Here is a 19,303-nt window from a genome sequence, read left to right as displayed (position 1 = left end):
CGCTGGGGTAGATACAAGGTAATCGGGTTGTCCCACGTGGAGCTCACAGTCTTCACCCCCATTTTACAGATGAGATAACTGAGGCACAGAGAAGGTAAGTGACTTGCCCAGAGTCACCCAGCTGACAAGTGGCGGAGTCGGGATTTGAACCCATGACCTCCGACTCCAAAGCCCGGGCTCTTTCCACTGAGCCACGCTGATTCTCAAGGGTAGGCCTCTGCTTGACTCTCCCTCCCAAAACTGAGACTGGTAGAGTCTGGGAAACTCTCCAGGTGCGAACCCGAAAGGGGTCTAGAAGGGGAGACAGACAACAGTATAAATAAATAAATTACGGCTTTATCTAACAGTGCTATGGATTAAGAGTTCACTGTGGGCTGAGGGCTATAAAGAGCATTTGGGAGAGTACAGGAGATTAAGGAGACATAATCCCTGGCCTCAAGGACCTTCCAATTTAGTAGGGAAGGCAGACACTAAAATAAATTATAGGTAGAGGAAACAATGTAGTATAAGGATATATTTTATTTTGTTAGTATGTTTGATTTTGTTCTCTGTCTCCCCCTTTTAGACTGTGAGCCCACTGTTGGGTAGGGACTGTCTCTATATGTTGCCAACTTGTACTTCCCAAGCGCTTAGTACAGTGCTCTGCACACAGTAAGCGCTCAATAAATGCAATTGATTGATTGATTGATTGATTGTGGGCTGTGGGAAGAATGTAAGTTATGGGGAGAGCAGACTCAACTGTGTAGATGATACATTAGAGAGGAAAAAAGGGTGGAGTGATGAGGGATTAATCAGGGAAGCCTTCCTGAAGGAGGTGGGATTTTTAGTAGGATTTTGAAATTAGGGAGAGTTATTTGCAAGGGTAGCATTCTCAAAGACTCTCAAAGAAACCATTTTGAACAGAGGTAGCGTGAAAACTCCAGTGCTATCGACTTCTCCAAGGGACTCATCTTGACGGCACCCAAAGCATTCCGGCCCCAAAGCACGGACAAAATCCACAGTGGCGTCCCTCACGTCAGAGCCGTCTCGGCTCAAGGTTCGGATGAGCGGGAGGATGTGTGCAGTACTGTGGTGGAGAAGAATGTGCCAGGGAAAGAGTGAAATGTCGACTGGAGGATGGAGAGGCCAGAAGCAAGGAGGAGGAGGACCACAGAGGGGGTCTTCTGTATCTAGGAGGGGCTGGGTATGTGGAGGGTGGACTGTCAGAGGGCACGCACAAATTGAAGAGACTCTAGCCTAGCTCCTCAGTAAGATTTTCCCTGCCCAGGGTGTTTCCCTCCATATCCTTCCAGACTGTGAGCCCACTGTTGGATAGGGACCATCTCTATATGTTGCTAAGCACTTAGTACAGTGCTCTGCACACAGTAAGTGCTCAATAAATACGATTGAATGAATGAATGAATGAATGAATACCCCCAAGGCCTCAGATTGCATCATGTGATTGGCAACATAGGGGAGTCAGTGCCATAATGGTTCATAATAATAATATTTGTGGTATTTGTGAAGCGCTTACTATGTGCCAGGCACTATGCTAAACACTGGGTGGATACAGGCAAATCGGGTTGGACACAGTCTCTGTTCCACATGGAGCTCAAAGTCTTAAAGCAGCATGGCGTGGTGGCTACAGCTCAAGTCTGGGAGTTAGAAGGTCATGGGTTCTAATCCCAGCTCTGCCACTTGTCTGCTGGGTGACCTCAGGCAAGTCATTTCAATTCCCTGGGCCTCGCTAACCTCATCTGTAAAATGAGGACTGTGTCTAACCCGCTTTACTTGTGTCCACCCCAGCGCTTAGTAGAGTGCCTGGCATATAGTAAGCACTTAGCAAATACTACAATTATTAATATCATTTTACAGACAAGGAAACTGAGGCCCAGGGAAGTGAAGTGACTTGCCTAAGACCACCCAGCAGACAAATGGCAGAGCCAGGACTAGAACACAGAACCTTCGGACTCCCAGCCCGTGCTCTATCCACTAGGCCATGCTGCTTCTCGTCCTTCAACCCCTTCTACTAGGGATTGGTATTTTATAAAAAATATTTATTTTATTTATTTTATTTATTTATTTTATTTTGTTAGTATGTTTGGTTTTGTCTCCCCCTTTTAGACTGTGAGCCCACTGTTGGGTAGGGACTGTCTCTATATGTTGCCAATTTGTACTTCCCAAGCGCTTAGTACAGTGCTCTGCACACAGTAAGTGCTCAGTAAATACGATTGATGATGATGATGGTAGCTTTGTTAGGTTGTCCAGACACATTCATGATCCATTCACTCATTCAATCATATTTATTGAGCATTTACTGTGTGCCTAGCACTGTATTAAACGCTTGGAAAGTAGAATTCAACAACAAATCCAAACAAATGCCTCTTATATAATCACTTTCCATTGCAGACCAATCCTGAAGAACAGCAGGATGGCGTGAGGTCAGGCCCTTGGGAGCATTCAGTTGAACCCATTGCTGGGTAGGGACCGTCTCTATATGTTGCCAACTTGTACTTCCCAAGCGCTCAGTACAGTGCTCTGCACACAGTAAATGCTCAATAAATACAATTGAATGAATGAATGAATCATGGATGAGCCGCTAAATTGAAGAGATCAATCAAGCATTGGTATTTATTTAGTGCTTACTGTGTGCAGAACGCTGTATTAAGAGCTTGGGAGAGTACAGTGTAACTTGGTGGAAACGTTCCCTGCCCACAAGGCGCGTCTGGTCTCGAGGAGGAGATTACAGTTTAGAGAAATCAGGCCTGATTCTTCATGCATTCTTGCCATAAACCCCTGCCATAAACCTTTTTTTTTATGGCATTTATTAAGCGCTTACTATGTGCAAAGCACTGTTCTAAGCACTGGAGAGGTTACAAGATGATCAGGTTGTCCCACGGAGGGGCTCACAGTCTTCATCCCCATTTTACAGATGAGGTAACTGAGGCTCAGAGAAGTTAAATGACTTGCCCAAAGTCACACAGCTAATTGGTGGAGCCGGGATTTGAACCCATGACCTCTGACTCCAAAGCCCGTGCTCTTTCCCACTGAGCCACGCTGCTTGCTGAGGGGATTGCATTTTAGGGGGGAAAGGTGAAAAGGATCCAATCTCCGGAGAGCAGGAGGAAGAGCGATTGATGTCTGCTTCCTCCTGGGTTTCTTCCATTTCTTCTACTTTCTCAAGAGAGAGAGAAAGCAAGCGTCTCCGGTTGCTTTGCTCTATTTTCTCTCTTTTTCTATTTATAAAATGTTCAAATATTCCTCTGCAGTTTTTCTCAAACACTTCTGATGCACATGGGATTTTCACATCCCTTTCTGAATTTGAATCGGGAAAGAAAGAAAACAAAAAAAGCGGCCAACCTGTCATTTGCTCCAAGCATTGTTTCTAGATTCGGAAACATCTGGCCTTTTCTGCATCCCTAATTTCCGCCAGAAATTTGATCCTATTTCAGCACGGTGGACTCTGCCTGTAAAACTAGGAGAAGCGGCGTGGTGTAATGGCCAGAGTCTGGGCCTGGGACACAGAAGGACCTGGGTTCTAATCCTGACTCTATCGCTTGTCTGCTGTGTGACCTTGGGTAAGTCACTTCACTGCTCTTCACCTCAGTTACCTCATCTGGAAAGTGGGGAGTAAGACCGTGAGTCCCATGTGGGTCACGTACTGTGTCCAACCTGATTAGCTTATATTAATCAATCATATTTGTATTAATCAATCATAGAGTGCAGAGCACGATACTAAGCTCTTGGGAGAGTACAGTATAACAGAGTTGGTAGACACATTCCCTGCTCACAATGAGCTTACAGTTTAGAGAGGGGATGCAGACGTTAATATAAATAAATTACAGATATGTACATAAGTGCTGTGGGGCTGAGAGGCGGGGAATAAATGGTGCAAATCCAAATGCATGAATGACACAGAAGGGAGTTTGAGAAGAAGTGTATCTACTTGAGCACTCAGCACAATGCCTGGCACATAGTAAATGCTTAATAAATACCATTAAAACTCCCCCCAAAAACTAAGCCCTAGCGGAAGTTTTTTGACCTTCCTGCCGGGCATTTCTTTTTAGTGTATATACCATTACTGGTCGCTTTGGCATGAAAGTGATTCAAAGGATCCAGGGTGTTTGCGAGGGGCAGTTCTTGCCCCTCTTGAAGATATCTCCCTTCAAGACGCCACCTTAACCCAAACACAAGTCCACACATAGAGCGTGAAAATGGATTTTATTCTCCAGAACCTAGTCGAAGCGGGAAACCTCCTCGATTCTCTCTGGTCTGAAGCAGGCATCTCGTTGGCCCTTGGCCCGTTCAAGATGGGAGAATCAAGTGGTTGCCTTCCTTGGGGGTCCCCGGGCACCCTTCTGCCCTCTCCTCCGGGAACTGCAGAACGACTGGGTGGTTTTCGGGAAAGTCCTGGTGTCCTGCCTCGGGATGGGACGTCCAGGTCACCTGAACCGGGAATGGAACTTGCTGGGGAGCCTCTCCCGGCTCGCCATCCAAAGCGGGGAGGATCTGAATGGATCCGACCGGCCTCTGGGGCTTCCCGGAGACGTGATGGTGAGGGTGCCCGTGGGGGGGGCTGGGATGGGGTCTGGGGTGGGTATGGTTCTGGTGTTCGGGCCGGTGCCCAGGCCGGTGCCCATGCGGGTGGCCGTGTGGAGGCCCGGGATGGGGCCTGAGGTGGGTTTTGTTCCGGTGTTCGTGCTGGTGCCCAGGCCGGTGCCCATGCGGGTGGTCGTGTGGGGACCCAGGATGGGGCCTGGGGTGGGTTTTGTTCCCGTGTTCATGCTGGTGCCCGGGCCGGTGCCCATGCGGGTGGTCGTGTGGTTGCCCGGGATGGGGCCTGGGGTGGGTTTTGTTTCGATGCCCGTGCCCATGCCCGTCGTGGTGCTCATGCTGGTGCCCAGAGCCATGGCCAGCTCCAGGCCTTTCTTTTCTGGGATCAGAACCCTAATAGAATAATATTATTAATAATAAGAACTATAACAATAATAATGTTTACTATGTGCGAGGCATGGAAATGAAATACAGTCCGATCAAACACAGTCCCTGCCCCACATAGGATTCAGAGCCCGTTGTTGGGTAGGGACCATCTCTGGATGTTGCCAACTTGTACTTACCAAGCGCTTAGTACAGTGCTCTGCACACAGTAAGCGCTCAATAAATACGATTGAATGAATGAATGAATAAAATGACAGTTGGGCAATCGCTTAGAGTATCGACTGAGTGCCCGTGTGTAGAACACTGTCCTAAGCACTTGGCAGAGTTTAGCAGAAGGAAAGGCCCGTTCCCTGCCCCCTACATGCTTACATTCATTCATTCATTCATTCAATCGTATTTATTGAGCGCTTACTGTGTGCAGAGCACTGTACTAAGCGCTTGGGAAGTACAAGTTGGCAACATATAGAGACAGTCCCTACCCAGCAACGGGCTCACAGTCTAGAAGGGGGAGACAGACAACAAAACAAAGCATATTAACAAAATAAAATAAATAGAATAGTAAATATGTACAAGTAAAATAGAGTAATAAATGTGTATAAACTTATATACAGGTGCTGTGGGGAGGGGAAGGACGTAGGGCGGGGGGGATGGGGAGGGGGAGGAGGGGGAGAGGAAGGAGGGGGCTCAGTCTGGGAAGGCCTCCTGGAGAAGGTGAGCTCTCAGTAGGGCTTTGAAGGGAGGAAGAGAGCTAGCTTGGCGGATGTGCGGAGGGAGGGCATTCCAGGCCAGGGGGAGGACGTGGGCCGGGGGTCGACGGCAGGACAGGTGAGAACAAGGCCCAGTGAGGTGGTTAGCGGCAGAGGAGCGGAGGGTGCGGGCTGGGCTGGAGAAGGAAAGAAGGGAGGTGAGGGAGGAGGGGGCGAGGGGATGGACAGCCTTACAATCTGATGGGGGAGGCAGACAGACTCAGATTCTTTCCAAAGATTGGAAGCAGGAGGAAGAACAAAGAAACTGGTAATAGAGAGACTGGTTAGTGAAGCAGTGTGGCCTATTCATTCATTCAATCGGATTTATTCATTCATTCATTCAATAGGATTTATACGATATTGATTGATTGAACGCTTACTGTGCGCAGAGCACTGTACTAAGCGCTTGGGAAGTGCAAGTTGGCAACATATAGAGACGGTCCCTACCCAACAACGGGCTCACAGTCTAGAAGGGGGAGACAGACAACAAAACAAAATGTGGACAGGTGTCAAGTCATCAGAACAAATAGAATTAAAGCTAAATGCACATTTAGTATTACTAAATCTACAAAGTCTTACTAAATTTAGTATTTAATTTAAATTATTAAAATAATTAAATATCATAACAATTAATAATTATTAACATTAATTGATTTTCTGATTAATTAATTAATTATTCTAAATAACTGAATTATTTAAATAATTTAATTTAGTATGACTAAATACTAAGTATTATTTAGTATTTACTAAGCACTTACTTACTTACTCACTTACTAAGCACAAGGCCTTCCCAGACTGAGCCCCTTCCTTCCTCTCCCCCTCGTCCCCCTCTCCATCCCCCTCATTTTACCTCCTTCCCTTCCCCACAGCACCTTTATATATGTATATATGTTTGTACATATTTATTACTCTATTTATTTATTTTAACTTGTACATATCTATTCTATTTATTTTATTTTGTTAGTATGTTTGGTTTTGTTCTCTGTCTCCCCCTTCTAGACTGTAAGCCCACTGTTGTGTAGGGACTGTCTCTATATGTTGCCAACTTGTACTTCCCAAGCACTTAGTATAGTGCTCTGCACACAGTAAGCGCTCAATAAATACGATTGATTGATTGATTGATTGATTACTGAGTGCAAGAGCACTGTTCTAAGTGCTTGGGAAAGTACAATACAGCAATAAAGAATGACAATCGCTGCTCCTAATGAGCTCACAGTCTGGGGGGGGGAGATGGACATCATCATCAATCGTATTTATTGAGCGCTTACTGTGTGCAGAGCACTGTACTAAGCGCTTGGGAAGTACAAATTGGCAACATATAGAGACAGTCCCTACCCAACAGTGGGCTCACAGTCTAAAACATCAACACAAATAGACATCAACATAATTATTATTATATAATAATAAAATTACGTGAGCGCATAAGTGCTGTGGGGTGGGGAGAGGCAGGGGGACGAGCAAAGAGAGCAAGTCAGGGCGATGCAAAAGGGAGTGGGAGATGAGGAAAAGTGGAGCTTAGTTTGGGAAGGCCTCTTGGAGGAGAAGGGCCTTCAGTAAGGCTTTGAAGGGGTTGGGGGCAGTAATTGTTGGTTGGATTTGAGGAAGGACGGAATTCCAGGCCAGAGGTAGGACGTGGGCCAGGGGTCGGTGGTGAGACAGGCGAGATGGAGGCACAGTGAGAAGGTTAGCACCAGAGGAGTGGAGTGTGCGGGTTGAGTTGTAGAAGGAGAAAAGCACGGTGAGGTAGGAGGAGGTAGGAGTAGATGAGGAGAGGTGAGGTACATAGGTATCAATACTATTGACACCTGTCTACTTGTTTTGTTTTGTTGTCCGTCTCCCCCTTCTAGACTGTGAGCCCGCTGTTGGGTAGGGACCGTCTCTATCTGTTGCTGATTTGTACTTCCCAAGCGCTTAGTCCAGTGCTCTGCGCACTGTCAGCGCTCAATCAATACGATTAAATGAATGAGTGAAAGGAGGGCCTTGTTGATAGATCACTGGCCTGGAAGTTAGAAGGACCTGGGTTCTGATTTTGACTTTGTCACGCGTCTGCTCTGTGACCTTGGACAAGTCACTTCACTTCTTTATGCCTCAGTTCCCTCATCAGTAAAACGGGGATTAAGGCTGTGAGTCCCATGTGGGACAGGGACTGTGAACAACCTGCTTAGCTTTTATTTACCCCAGTGCTTAGTACAGAGCCGGCAAATAGTAAGTACTTAACAAATACTATTTTAAAAAAAGTAGCAAGAGTATAGAAAGATTCATATTAATGTCTATCTCCCTCTCTAGAGTATAAGCTCGTTATGGGCAGGTAATTCATTCATTCATTCAATCGTATTTATTGAGCGCTTACTGTGTGCAGAACACTGTACTAAGCATTTGGGAAGTACAAATTGGCAACATATAATAATAATAATAATAATGGTATTTATTAAGTGCTTACTATGTGCAAAGCACTGTTCTAAGCGCTGGGGAGGTTACAAGGTGATCAGGTTGTCCCACATGGGGCTCACAGTCTCAATCCCCATTTTACAGATGAGGTAACTGAGGCACAGAGAAGCGAAGTGACTTGCCCCAAGTCACACAGCTGACAACTGGCGGAGCTGGGATTTGAACCCGTGACCTCTGACTCCAAAGCCCGTACTCTTTCCACTGAGTCACACTGCTTCTCTATAGAAGCAGTCCCTATCCAACAGTGGGCTCACAGTCTAGAAGGGGGAGACAGACGACAAAACGACAGGTAATGTGTCTGCTCATTAATAATTATGGTATTTGTTAAGTGCTTACTATGTGCCAAGCACTGTACTAAACTCTTGGGTAGATACAAGCCAATTGGGTTGGAAACAGTCCCTGTCCCATGTGGGGCTCACAGTCTTAAACCACCATTTTACAGATGAGGTAACTGAGGCACCGAGAAGTTAAGTGACTTACCTAAGGTCACACAGCAAATGAGTGGTGGAGGCGGGATTAGAACCCATTACCTCCTGACTCCCAAGCCCTTTTTCTATCCACTCTCCCAAGCGCTTAGTACAGTGCTCTGAATATAGCAAGTGCTCAATAAATGCCATTGTTTGATCGATTGATGTAAACAGACTCCTAAGTCCTTAGGGTTTCTGCTGAAGGAGGCTGTTGGGATAACGTGACCTGCATGATAGAAAATTTCTCAGGGAAAAGCTTCCTAGAAGAGCTGAAATTTCGGGAGGATTTGGTCTGGAAGATTTGAAAAGGGAGGGTCACCCAGGCAGTGAGGAAGACCATAAGTAATGTTCTTACCGTGTGCAAACAACAGTGCTTTGCACATAGTAAGCGCATAATAAATGCCATTATTATTATTATTAAGTAATGGGTCGAAGGTGAAAGGGTTGAGAGAAAAGCTCAGCTAGAGAAGGATCTATGGTGGAGTGAAGAGTGTGAATTGGGAGTGGCAGTTGAAGAGAGCAGATAAAAATAAAGGAGCAGAAACAGTAACGCAATGGAAAGCTTTGAGTCCACTGATTAGGAGAAAAACGGAGTCAATAGCCATTTCAATCAATCAATGAATGGTATTTACCGTGCGTGGGTTATGGTACTGTGCACTTGGGAGAATACAAGAATAGGGTTGGTAGATGTGATCCCCATTGTCAAGGACCACTTTTAGGGTTTGTTTTTCTTAATAGTATTTGTTAAGCGCTTATTATGTGCCGGGCATTGTCCTAAGCACTGGGATAAATACAAGTTAACGGCATTGGACACAGCCCTTGTCCCATGTAGGACTCTCAGTCTTTAATCACCATTTTATAGATGAGGTGATTGAGGGACAAAGAAGTTGCGACTTGTCCGAGGTCACAGAACAGACAATCAATCAATCAATCAATCGTATTTATTGAGCACTTACTATGTGCAGAGCAGTGTACTAAGCACTTGGGAAGTGCAAATTGGCAACATATAGACACAGTCCCTACCCAACAGTGGGCTCACAGTCTAAAAGGGGGAGACGGAGAACAAAACCAAATATACTAACAAAGTAAAATAAATAGAATAGATATGTACAAGTAAAATAAATAAATAAATAAATAGAGTAATAAATATGTACAAACATATATACATATATATATGACAAGTGGGAAGAATTGTAGCTTAGTAATAATAATGAGAATAATAATAATAATAATAATAATAATAATAATTGTGGTATTTGTTAAGCACTTACTATGTGCCAGGCACTGTTCTAAGCGCTGGAGTAGATACAAAGTAAATCGGGTTGGACGCAGTCCCTGTCCCAACACAGGGCTCACAGTCTTAATCCCCATTTTACAGATGAGGGGACTGAGGCACAGAGAAGTGAAGTGACTTGACCAAGGTCACACAGCAGACAGGTGGATGGTGGTGATCACCTCCCTTTCCAAATGCCCTCTGCCTCCCCTTTTTGCACTCCACTGGGTTTCAAGAGATTATGGCCAGCTTCTCGTAATAAAAATAACAATGCGTCTTTGCAAATGAACAATACCTGTTTTTCGAAGAGATTACAGGAGACTGAGACGGAATTCTCCTCGTCCCTTTTACTCCTCATGGAACCCACACAAAGACCAACAGGCTGAAAAAAAAAAGAAAGAAATGCATTTCAGAAAACCTGGTCATTCAGGAACAGAGCCTAGGAAGAAGCATGAGACTAGGAGTTAGGAGACCAGGGTTTTAATTCCAGTTCTGTCACTTGCCTGCCCTATGAGCTTGGGCAAGTCACTTAACATCTTTATTAGGTCAGTTTATCCATCTGGGGAATGGGGATTAATACTTGTTCTCTCTCCCCGCTTAGACTATAGGTCCCACGTGTCTGATCTGATCTATTGTATCTACCCCAGAGTGGTTGGCCCATTGTAAGCATTTACATTCCACAAATATCACCACTACTACTATTACTACTATAATAATAATAATAATAATGATGGCATTTATTAAGCGCTTACTATGTGCAAAGCACTGTTCTAAGCGCTATATTATCCCAGTGCTCTCTATGCAATATGGGACCTTGGCTTAAAGTGTTTCAACTGTATATTGCTCTGAAATATTCAGGCCCAGAGATTCAGATTTTTTTTGGTAAAAATGCAAGCTCATGATTCTATTTTTGTTGTCTTTGTTCTTCATAATGATTTGCGCTTGTCCCCTTTCCCCATCCCTACATGGATCCTTGGCAATTTCAAAATCCATGTGGTCATTCCAAACAGTCTTCTAGGTGCCCATTTCCTCTTTAACAATAATAATAGACTTTTAGACTGTGAGCCCACTGTTGGGTAGGGATGGACTGTCTCTATGTGTTGCCAATTTGTACTTCCCAAGCGCTTAGTACAGTGCTCTGCACATAGTAAGCGCTCAATAAGTACGATTGATTGATTGATTGATTAATAATAATAATGGTATTTGTTAAGCGCTTACTATGTGCAAAGCACTGTTCTAAGCGCTGGGGAGGTTACAAGGTGATCAGGTTGTCCCACATGGGGCTCACAGTCTGAATCCCATTTTACAGATGAGGGAACTGAGGCACAGAGAAGTTAAGTGACTTGCCCAAAGGCACACAGCTGACAACTGGCGGAGCTGGGATTTGAACCCATGACCTCTGACTCTAAAGCCCGGGATCTTTCCACTGAGCCACACTGCTTCTCTTCTCTAATTACTGTACTGTCCTGTTCCCCAACAGAGACTTCCGATTTCTCGACCCCGTCCAAATTTCCCTTGTCATCACACCTTATTCATCTCCATATTCAACCTACTTTCTCTTGACGACCAAATCCACACCCTCAACTCCATCCTCTCCACTGAACTCAACCCCTTTGCTCCCCTATCTCTCCATCGTTCTTGTACCATAGCCCTGAACCATCTCTACAATATGTCTCCTACTCCACCGTACTCCAGCCTTGGAGCATTTCTGTGGAAATCCAGACATCTGGCCGACCTCGTCTGTCTCAAACTCGTCCTCACCCACGATAAATCTGCTCTCTCTCCCGTCTAGCAACAACACTCTTCCATCCTTATTGACTCCCATGTCTGTTGCCTGTGGAAGCTGTTTCAGACTTTTAACTCCCACCTCAAACCACCTGGCCTCTACCTCCCCATCTCTTGCCCTTAATGACCTTGCCACTTATTTTAGTGAAAAAACTCAAAAACATCAGATGTGGTTTCCCTAGAATCTTTCCTGCATCTGCCCATCCTTCCTCTTCTGCCCTTTTTGTCTCTACTATCCTTCCCAGCAGTATCTCAAGAGGAGATCTCCTTCTTCCTCCCAAAACCTCCCTGAACCCCATTCCTTCACATCTTATTGAAACCACTTTCTCCCTCCTTTTTCCCCTCTGACCATCATCTTCAACTGGTCACTCTCCAATAGTTCCTTTCCGACTGCTTTTGGTGTACAACCCGTAACCTAAACACCCGGACTTTGACCCCACGATTCCCTCCAGCTATCACCCCCTCTCCCTCCTCCCTTTCCATTCCTACCTCCTCAAGTGAGCTGTTTACTTCTGCCCTTCTAGACTGTGAGCCCACTGTTGGGTAGGGACCGTCTCTACATGTTGCCAACTTGTACTTCCCAAGTGCTTAGTACAGTGCTCTTCACACAGTAAGTGCTCAATAAATATGATTGAATGAATGAATACCACCTCCAACTCCACCTCCTCTCCTCCAATTCTCTCCTTGACCCCCCTGCAATCTGACTCTGACCCCTCCATTCCATGAAAACTGCTCTCTCTAAGGTCACCGATGAAATCCTTCTTGTCAATCCAATGGCCTTTATTCCATCTTAATCTTCCTTCACCTCTCAGCTCTCCATGACACTGTGAACCACCCGCTTCTCCTGGAAACATTATCTAACCGTGGCTTCACAGACACCGTCCTCTCCTGGTTCTCCTCCTATCTCTCTGGTGGTTCATTCTCCTTCTTTTCCACAGGCTCCTCCTCTGCCTCCCACCCCTAACCGTGGGGGTCCCTCAAGGCTCAATTCTGGGTCCCCTCCTATTCACCATCTACAGCCACTCCCATGGAGCCCCGCATGTCCAACCCAATTTGCTTGTACCAAACACCAGAGATTAGTACAGTGCCTGGCACATAGTAAGTGCTTAACAAATATCATTATTATTATTATTGCTATTATTATTAGTAGTAGAGAGCTCATTTGCTCCCATGGCTTCAACTACCATCTCTACACAGGATTCCCAAATCTACATCTCCATCCTTGACCTCCCTCCTCTGCAGTCCTTGCCCCCTCCTTCCTCTCCCCCTTCTCCCCCTCCCCATCCCCCCACCTTACCTCCTTCCCCTCCCCACAGCACCTGTATATATGTGCATATTTATTACTTTATTTATTTATTTATTTTATTTGTACATATTTATTCCATTTATTTTATTTTGTTAATATGTTTTGTTTCGTTGTCTGTCTCCCCTTTCTAGACTGTGAGCCTGCTGTTGGGTAGGGACCATCTCTATATGTTGCCAACTTGTACTTCCCAAGCGCTTAGTACAGTGCTCTGCACACGGTAAGCACTCAATAAATACGATTGAATGAATGAATGAATGAATGCAGTCTCTAATTTCCTTCTGCCTTCAAGATATCTCTAATTGGGTATCCTGCTGACACCTCACACTAAACATGTCCAAAACAGAATTCCTCATCTTCCCACCCAAATCCTGTCCTCCCACAAACTTCCCCATACCTGTAGACACCATCCTCCCTGTCTCACAAGGTTATAACCTTGGCATTATCCTCAACTCCCCTCGCTCATTCAACCTACATACTCCAATTTCTCACTAAATCCTGTCTCTTCTACCTTTATAACATTAATAGAATCCATCCCTTCCTCTCCATCTAAACGGCTGTCATGCCGATCCAGTTGTCGTATCCCAACTTGACTTCTTCATCAGCCTCCTCGATGACCTCCCTGCCTCCTATTTCTCCCCTCTCCAGTCTTTACTTCACTCTTTAATCTTTCTCTGCCTTAGTTCCCTTATATGTAAAATGGGGTTGCAATACCTGTTCTCCCTCCTACTTAGACTATGAGCCCCATGCAGGACCTGATGATCTCACGTCAGCCCCAGCGCTTAGTGCAATGCTTGGTACTTAGTAAGCATTCAACAAATACCACAGTTACTCTATGGGAAGCTTCAATCATAGAACTCTGAAAGCACCTGGAAAAAACAAAAACTAAATTTGAGGGGTGTTTTGGTGAGTAGCCTGGTGGAATACACATGCTTTCACCATTACAAATCTCCCTAGACGGTCATTTGTGCTCAGGGATGTTTCAGTCCAGTCTGGAGTTGACCTTCCTCAGGGAGTTAAGCAGTGCCTGAAGTTTGGAGAGTGGCAAGTTCCAGATTTCAACTCTCTCCTCATCAAAAACTCTATCATAATAATAACAATAATAATGATAATAATAATGGCATTTGTTATGTGCTTACTATGTTCAAGGCACTGTTCTAATCACAGATGGATGCAAGATGATCAGGATGGGCACAGCCCCTGTCCCATATGGGGCTCACAATCTTAATCCCCATTTTGCAGATGAGGTAACAGGCCCAGAGTAGTGAAGCGACTTGCCCAAGGTCACACAGCAGAGAAGTGGCAGAGTGGAATTAGAACCCAGGTCCTTCTGACTCATCTATTCATCCTTCAACCACTCATCCTTCTGACTCCCATCATCCATTATTACTTGAGGGCCTCTAGCGTACAACTATGTGTTGTTCTTCCCTTCCAAGGTCCATTATTCCTCCAGGGATCAGCCAACCAGGTTAGGTCTCTTCTCACAGTCTGGGTACCTGAGAACCTTAGGAAGTCATGCTCAATATTTCCATCAATTCACAACATCTCTCCTCCGTCCCGGGGACATTTTGTCATTCTTAGCTTGCTTAAGGCTCTGCAAGGCATGTCTTGCAGTCTGAACTCAGCTGAGTGTGAACTACTTACGTTAGTGTCTTCGAGGTGGAGCAAACAAATGCCAGGATTAGACGGGGAACTGCTGCATGGCAACTCTCCAATCAAATATTCCACAAAGTAGTTAGCACCAAACACCCACTGTTGGATGAAAATGAGAAAGAAAGAAAATCCATCAATCAATGGTACTTATAGAGCGCTTACTAGGAGCAGAGCACAAAGAACACAAATAAGAGATTCATCAGTTAACTCAATCATAATTATTGAGCACTTACTGTATGCAGAGCACTGTACAAGTGCTTGGGAGAGTACAACAATAAACAGACACATTTCCTGCCCTCAATGAACTTACAGTCTAGAAGTGGGGAGATAGACATTAATATAAATAAATAAATGACAGATATGTACATGAGTGATGTGGGGATGGGAGGGGGGAAGGACAAAGGGAGCAAGTCAGAGCAATGGAGAAGGGAGTGGGAGAAGAGGAAAGGGGGGCTTAGTCAGGGAAGGCCTCTTGGAGGAGATGGGCCTTCAATAAGGCCTCAAAAGCAGGGAGAGTAATTTGTCTGTCGGATCTGAGGAGGGAGGACATTCCAGGCCAGATGTGGGTGAGGGATCGGTGGTGAGATAGGCGAGATTGAGGCATAATGGGAGGAGCGAAGTGTGTGGGCTGGATTATAGTGGAAGAGAAGCAAGGTGAGGTAGGAGGGGGCAAGGTGATGGAGCGCTTAAAAGCCAATGGTGAGGAGTTTCTGTTGGATGCAGAGGTGGTTGGGAAACCACTGGAGTTTCTTGAAGGGTGAAGAAACATGTCCTGAATGTTTTTGTAGAAAAATGATCCAGACAGCAGAATAAGTATGGACTGGAGTTGGGAGAGACAGGAGGCTAGGAGGTCGGCAAGAAGGCTGATGCAGTAATCCAGGAGGGATAGGATGAGCGATTGCATTAATGTGATAGCGGTTTGGATGGAGAGGAAAGGATGGATTTTAGCAATGTCCTGATGGTGGGACTGACAGGATTCAGTGATGGATTGAATATGTGGTTTGAATGAAAGAGAGGAGTCAAGGATAACGCCGAGGTAACAGGCTTGTGAGATAGGAAGGATGGTGGTGCCAGCTACTGTGATGGGAAAGTCAGAGGAAGGACAGGGTGTGGGTGGGAAGATAAGAAGTTCCATTCTGGACATGTTAAGCTTGAGGTGATGGCACGACACCCAAGTAGAGATGTCTTGAAGGCAGGAGGAAATATGAGACTGCAGAGAGGGAGGGGGTCAGGGATGGCGATGTAGATTTGGTTATCATCTGCATAGAGGTGAGAAGCCTTGGGAGGGAATGAGTTCTCCAAGGGAGTGGGTGTAGATGGAGAATAGACGGGAACTCAGAAGTGAACCTTGAGGGAACCCTACGGTTAGGGCTTGGGAGGCAGAGGAGAGAGACTAAGAATAAGCATCCAGAGAGATAAGAGGAGAACCAGGAGAGGACAGTGTCAGTGAAGCTAAGTTTGGGTAATGTTTCCAGGAGAAGAAGGTGGTCGATTCCAGGAGAAGGGGGTGGTCGACAGTGTCGAAGGCAGTTGAAAGGTTGAGAAGGATTAGGATGGAGTAGAGGTCATTGGATTTGGCAAGAAGGACCTCATTGGTGAACTTTGAGAGGGCGGTTTCTGTGGTGCGAAGGGAATGGAAGCCAGATTGTAGGGGATCAAGGAAAGAACTGGAGGAGAGGAATTTGAGGCAGAGATAAAAAAAAAAGCCTTTCTTATATGACAGCAGCTGTGAAATCTGCACTTTGGGCCAAAGTGGTTCTAACCCCTCCCCCCATTTCTTAAAGCCCTGGCTGATCCAGATAATAATAATAATAATGATAATAATAATAATAATAATAATAATAATAATGGCATTTGTTAAGCGCTCACTATGTGTGAAGCACTGTTCTAAATGCTGCTCCCTGCCCCAGTCAATCCAACGGACCCTCATTCCATATCCCAGGGCAAGAAGCCGGGGCCCAGGACCCTGTCATTCTCCCCAGAATTGCAGTCTTTGGTGAGCTCTGTCTGCCTTCGATCCCCTCCAGTTGGTCCCATGTGGTGATGGGAGAGTCAGATGGAGATTAGTGTCTGGAGCAGGATACAATGAGGCCGGAGAAAATCACCTTCAGCAACTAGACAATGTTTGGATTGTTTCCCTTAGGAGCTAGGAACCGAACCAAGTATTCATTCATTCATTCAATCATATTCATTGAGCACTTCATTCATTCATTCATTCAATCGTATTTATTGAGCGCTTACTGTGTGCAGAGCACCATACTAAGCACTTGGGAGAGTACAGTATAACAGCAAAAAGACACATTCCTTCCCACCACGAGCTCACAGTCTAGAGGGGGAGACAGACGTTAACATAAATAAATAAATAAATAAATAAATGAATAAATTACAGATATATACAGACAAATACATATGTGCTGTGGGGATGGAAGGGAGGATGAATGAAGGAGCAAGTGAGAGTGGCACAGAAGGGAGTGGGAGAAGAATAGAGGAGGGTCTAGTCAGGGAAGGCTTCTTGTTAGGAGAAGTGCCTTCAATAAGGTTTTGAAGTGGGGATAAAGTAATTTTGTAATCTCTTGCTGACACTGCTCTCTAGCTAGAAGAAGCCCAGCATAGTGGAAAGAGGGCTGGCCTGAGAGTCAGAGGATTTGGGTTCTAATCCAAAACTCCACCACTTGTCTGCTGTGTGACCCTGGGCAAGTCACTTCACTTCTCTTTTTAGACTCCCCCTTTTAGACTGTGAGCCCACTGTTGGGTAGGGACCGTCTCTATATGTTGCCAACTTGTACTTCCCAAACACTTAGTACAGTGCTCTGCACACAGTAAGCGCTCAAGAAATACGATTGATTGATTGATTGATTCTCCGGGCTTCGGTTACCTCATCTGTAAAATGGGGATTAAGACTGTGAGTCCCATGTAGGACAGGGACTGTGCCTAACCTGATCAGATTGCATCTGCCCCTGCACTTAGAACAATGTTTGACACATAGAAAGCACTTAATACCATCATCATTATTATCATCATCATCATCAATCGTATTTATTGAGCGCTTACTATGTGCAGAGCACTGTACTAAGCGCTTGGGAAGTACAAATTGGCAACATATAGAGACAGTCCCTACCCAACAGTGGGCTCACAGTCTAAAAGGGGGAGACAGAGAACGAAACCAAACATACTAACAAAATAAAATAAATAGAATAGATATGTACAAATAAAATAAATAAATAAATAAATAGAGTAATAAATATGTACAAACATATATACATATATACAGGTGCTGTGGGGAAGGGAAGGAGGTAAGATGGGGGGAGATGGAGAGGGGGATGAGGGGGAGAGGAAGGAAGGGAGGGGGAGAGGAATATCATTATTATTATTAATCTACTAGAAATAAAGGAGCATTATTTAAGCACCTCCCTGAGTAAGAATCAAAAACCTTGTGAATGAAAACGATATATCAATGGATTATTTGATGATGATGATAATTATGGTATTTGTTTTGGTTTATTAAACCCATTCCTCTAGACTGCAAGCTCGCTATGAAGCAGGAAACATGTTTATTGATTCTGTTATATTGTGTGCTTCCAAGTGCTTAGCTCAGTGCTCTGCATATAGTAAACCCTCAGTCAATACTATCGATTGATTGATGGTAGGCCAAGCATTGTCCTGGCTAGGGAGAGGTCCCAGCCAGCCCCCACCTCAATCACCTCAGTGTCTCTCTCTCTGGCCCTGAAAGCAGAGTACAGTGTCTGCTAGCTGTCACGTGCAACCACTGCTAAGGTTAATAGGTTATATAGCACCAGAGATGCTCAGTAAGTCAAAAGTCTGCCTTCTTTTGGCAAAAATTTAATTCAACTTATTTGAATAAATGTGTACTTCATAAAAGATCATTGCTCCTTTGGGAAAACTGTATTTACGCACATAAATGACCCATTTTTTACATTACTTTTGCAAACCCTAAACAGAGGAAGGAGGAACTATTATGTGGGGAATTAATAATAATAATAATGATGGCATTTATTAAGCTCTAAATTTAACAATAAGTGGAAAATATAGCAGGGGAAGAGAGAGAAAAAAGAGGAGGAAGTAAGTAGAGGAGAAGGAAGAGAAAGTTAAAGAGAGGCACTCGAGACGGCATCTCTTACACTCCCCCAATTGCTGCAGACCACATCTCTTCCTCTCCTCATCTCATCTAGGAACGTTCATGCTTTCGAAGAGGAGACTCCTGCTGCCCCATCTCTAACCGGGGCATCCGACTGTCCAAGACTGAACTCCTTGTCTTCCCTCCCAAACCCTGCCCTCTCCCTAATTTTCCCATCTCTGTTGACGGCACTACCATCCTTCCCGTCTCACAAGCCCGCAACCTTGGTGTCATCCTCGACTCCGCTCTCTCATTCACCCCTCACATCCAAGCCGTCACCAAAACCTGCCGGTCTCAGCTCCGCAACATTGCCAAGATCCGCCCTTTCCTCTCCATCCACACTGCTACCCTTCTTGTTCAAGCTCTCATCCTATCCCGTCTGGACTACTGCATCAGCCTTTTCTTTGATCTCCCATCCTCGTGTCTCTCCCCACTTCAATCCATACTTCATGCTGCTGCCCGGATTGTCTTTGTCCAGAAACGCTCTGGGCATATCACTCCCCTCCTCAAAAATCTCCAGTGGCTACCAATCAATCTGCGCATCAGGCAGAAACTGCTCACCCTGGGCTTCAAGGC

At 45.2% G+C, this 19,303-nt stretch overlaps 1 protein-coding gene across 1 annotated transcript in view; it reads right to left on the bottom strand.

Annotated features, from left to right (window-relative positions):
- Nucleotides 1–4,183: 4,183 nt before the first annotated feature.
- The window catches only part of FETUB (fetuin B), a 30,274-nt gene continuing 15,154 nt past the window's right edge, over nucleotides 4,184–19,303 (bottom strand). The window contains exons 5-7 of the mRNA XM_038752246.1: nucleotides 14,584–14,691; nucleotides 10,147–10,233; nucleotides 4,184–4,926 (exon numbers count right to left, since the gene is read on the bottom strand). Coding sequence (XP_038608174.1) covers nucleotides 4,285–4,926; nucleotides 10,147–10,233; nucleotides 14,584–14,691 — 837 coding nt within the window. The 3' untranslated portion in view covers nucleotides 4,184–4,284. The remainder of the gene's footprint in view (nucleotides 4,927–10,146; nucleotides 10,234–14,583; nucleotides 14,692–19,303) is intronic.

Source organism: Tachyglossus aculeatus, chromosome 1 (genome assembly GCF_015852505.1).
Source record: "Tachyglossus aculeatus isolate mTacAcu1 chromosome 1, mTacAcu1.pri, whole genome shotgun sequence".
NCBI lineage: Eukaryota > Metazoa > Chordata > Mammalia > Monotremata > Tachyglossidae > Tachyglossus > Tachyglossus aculeatus.
This window is presented reverse-complemented; position numbering and strand designations above follow the sequence as displayed.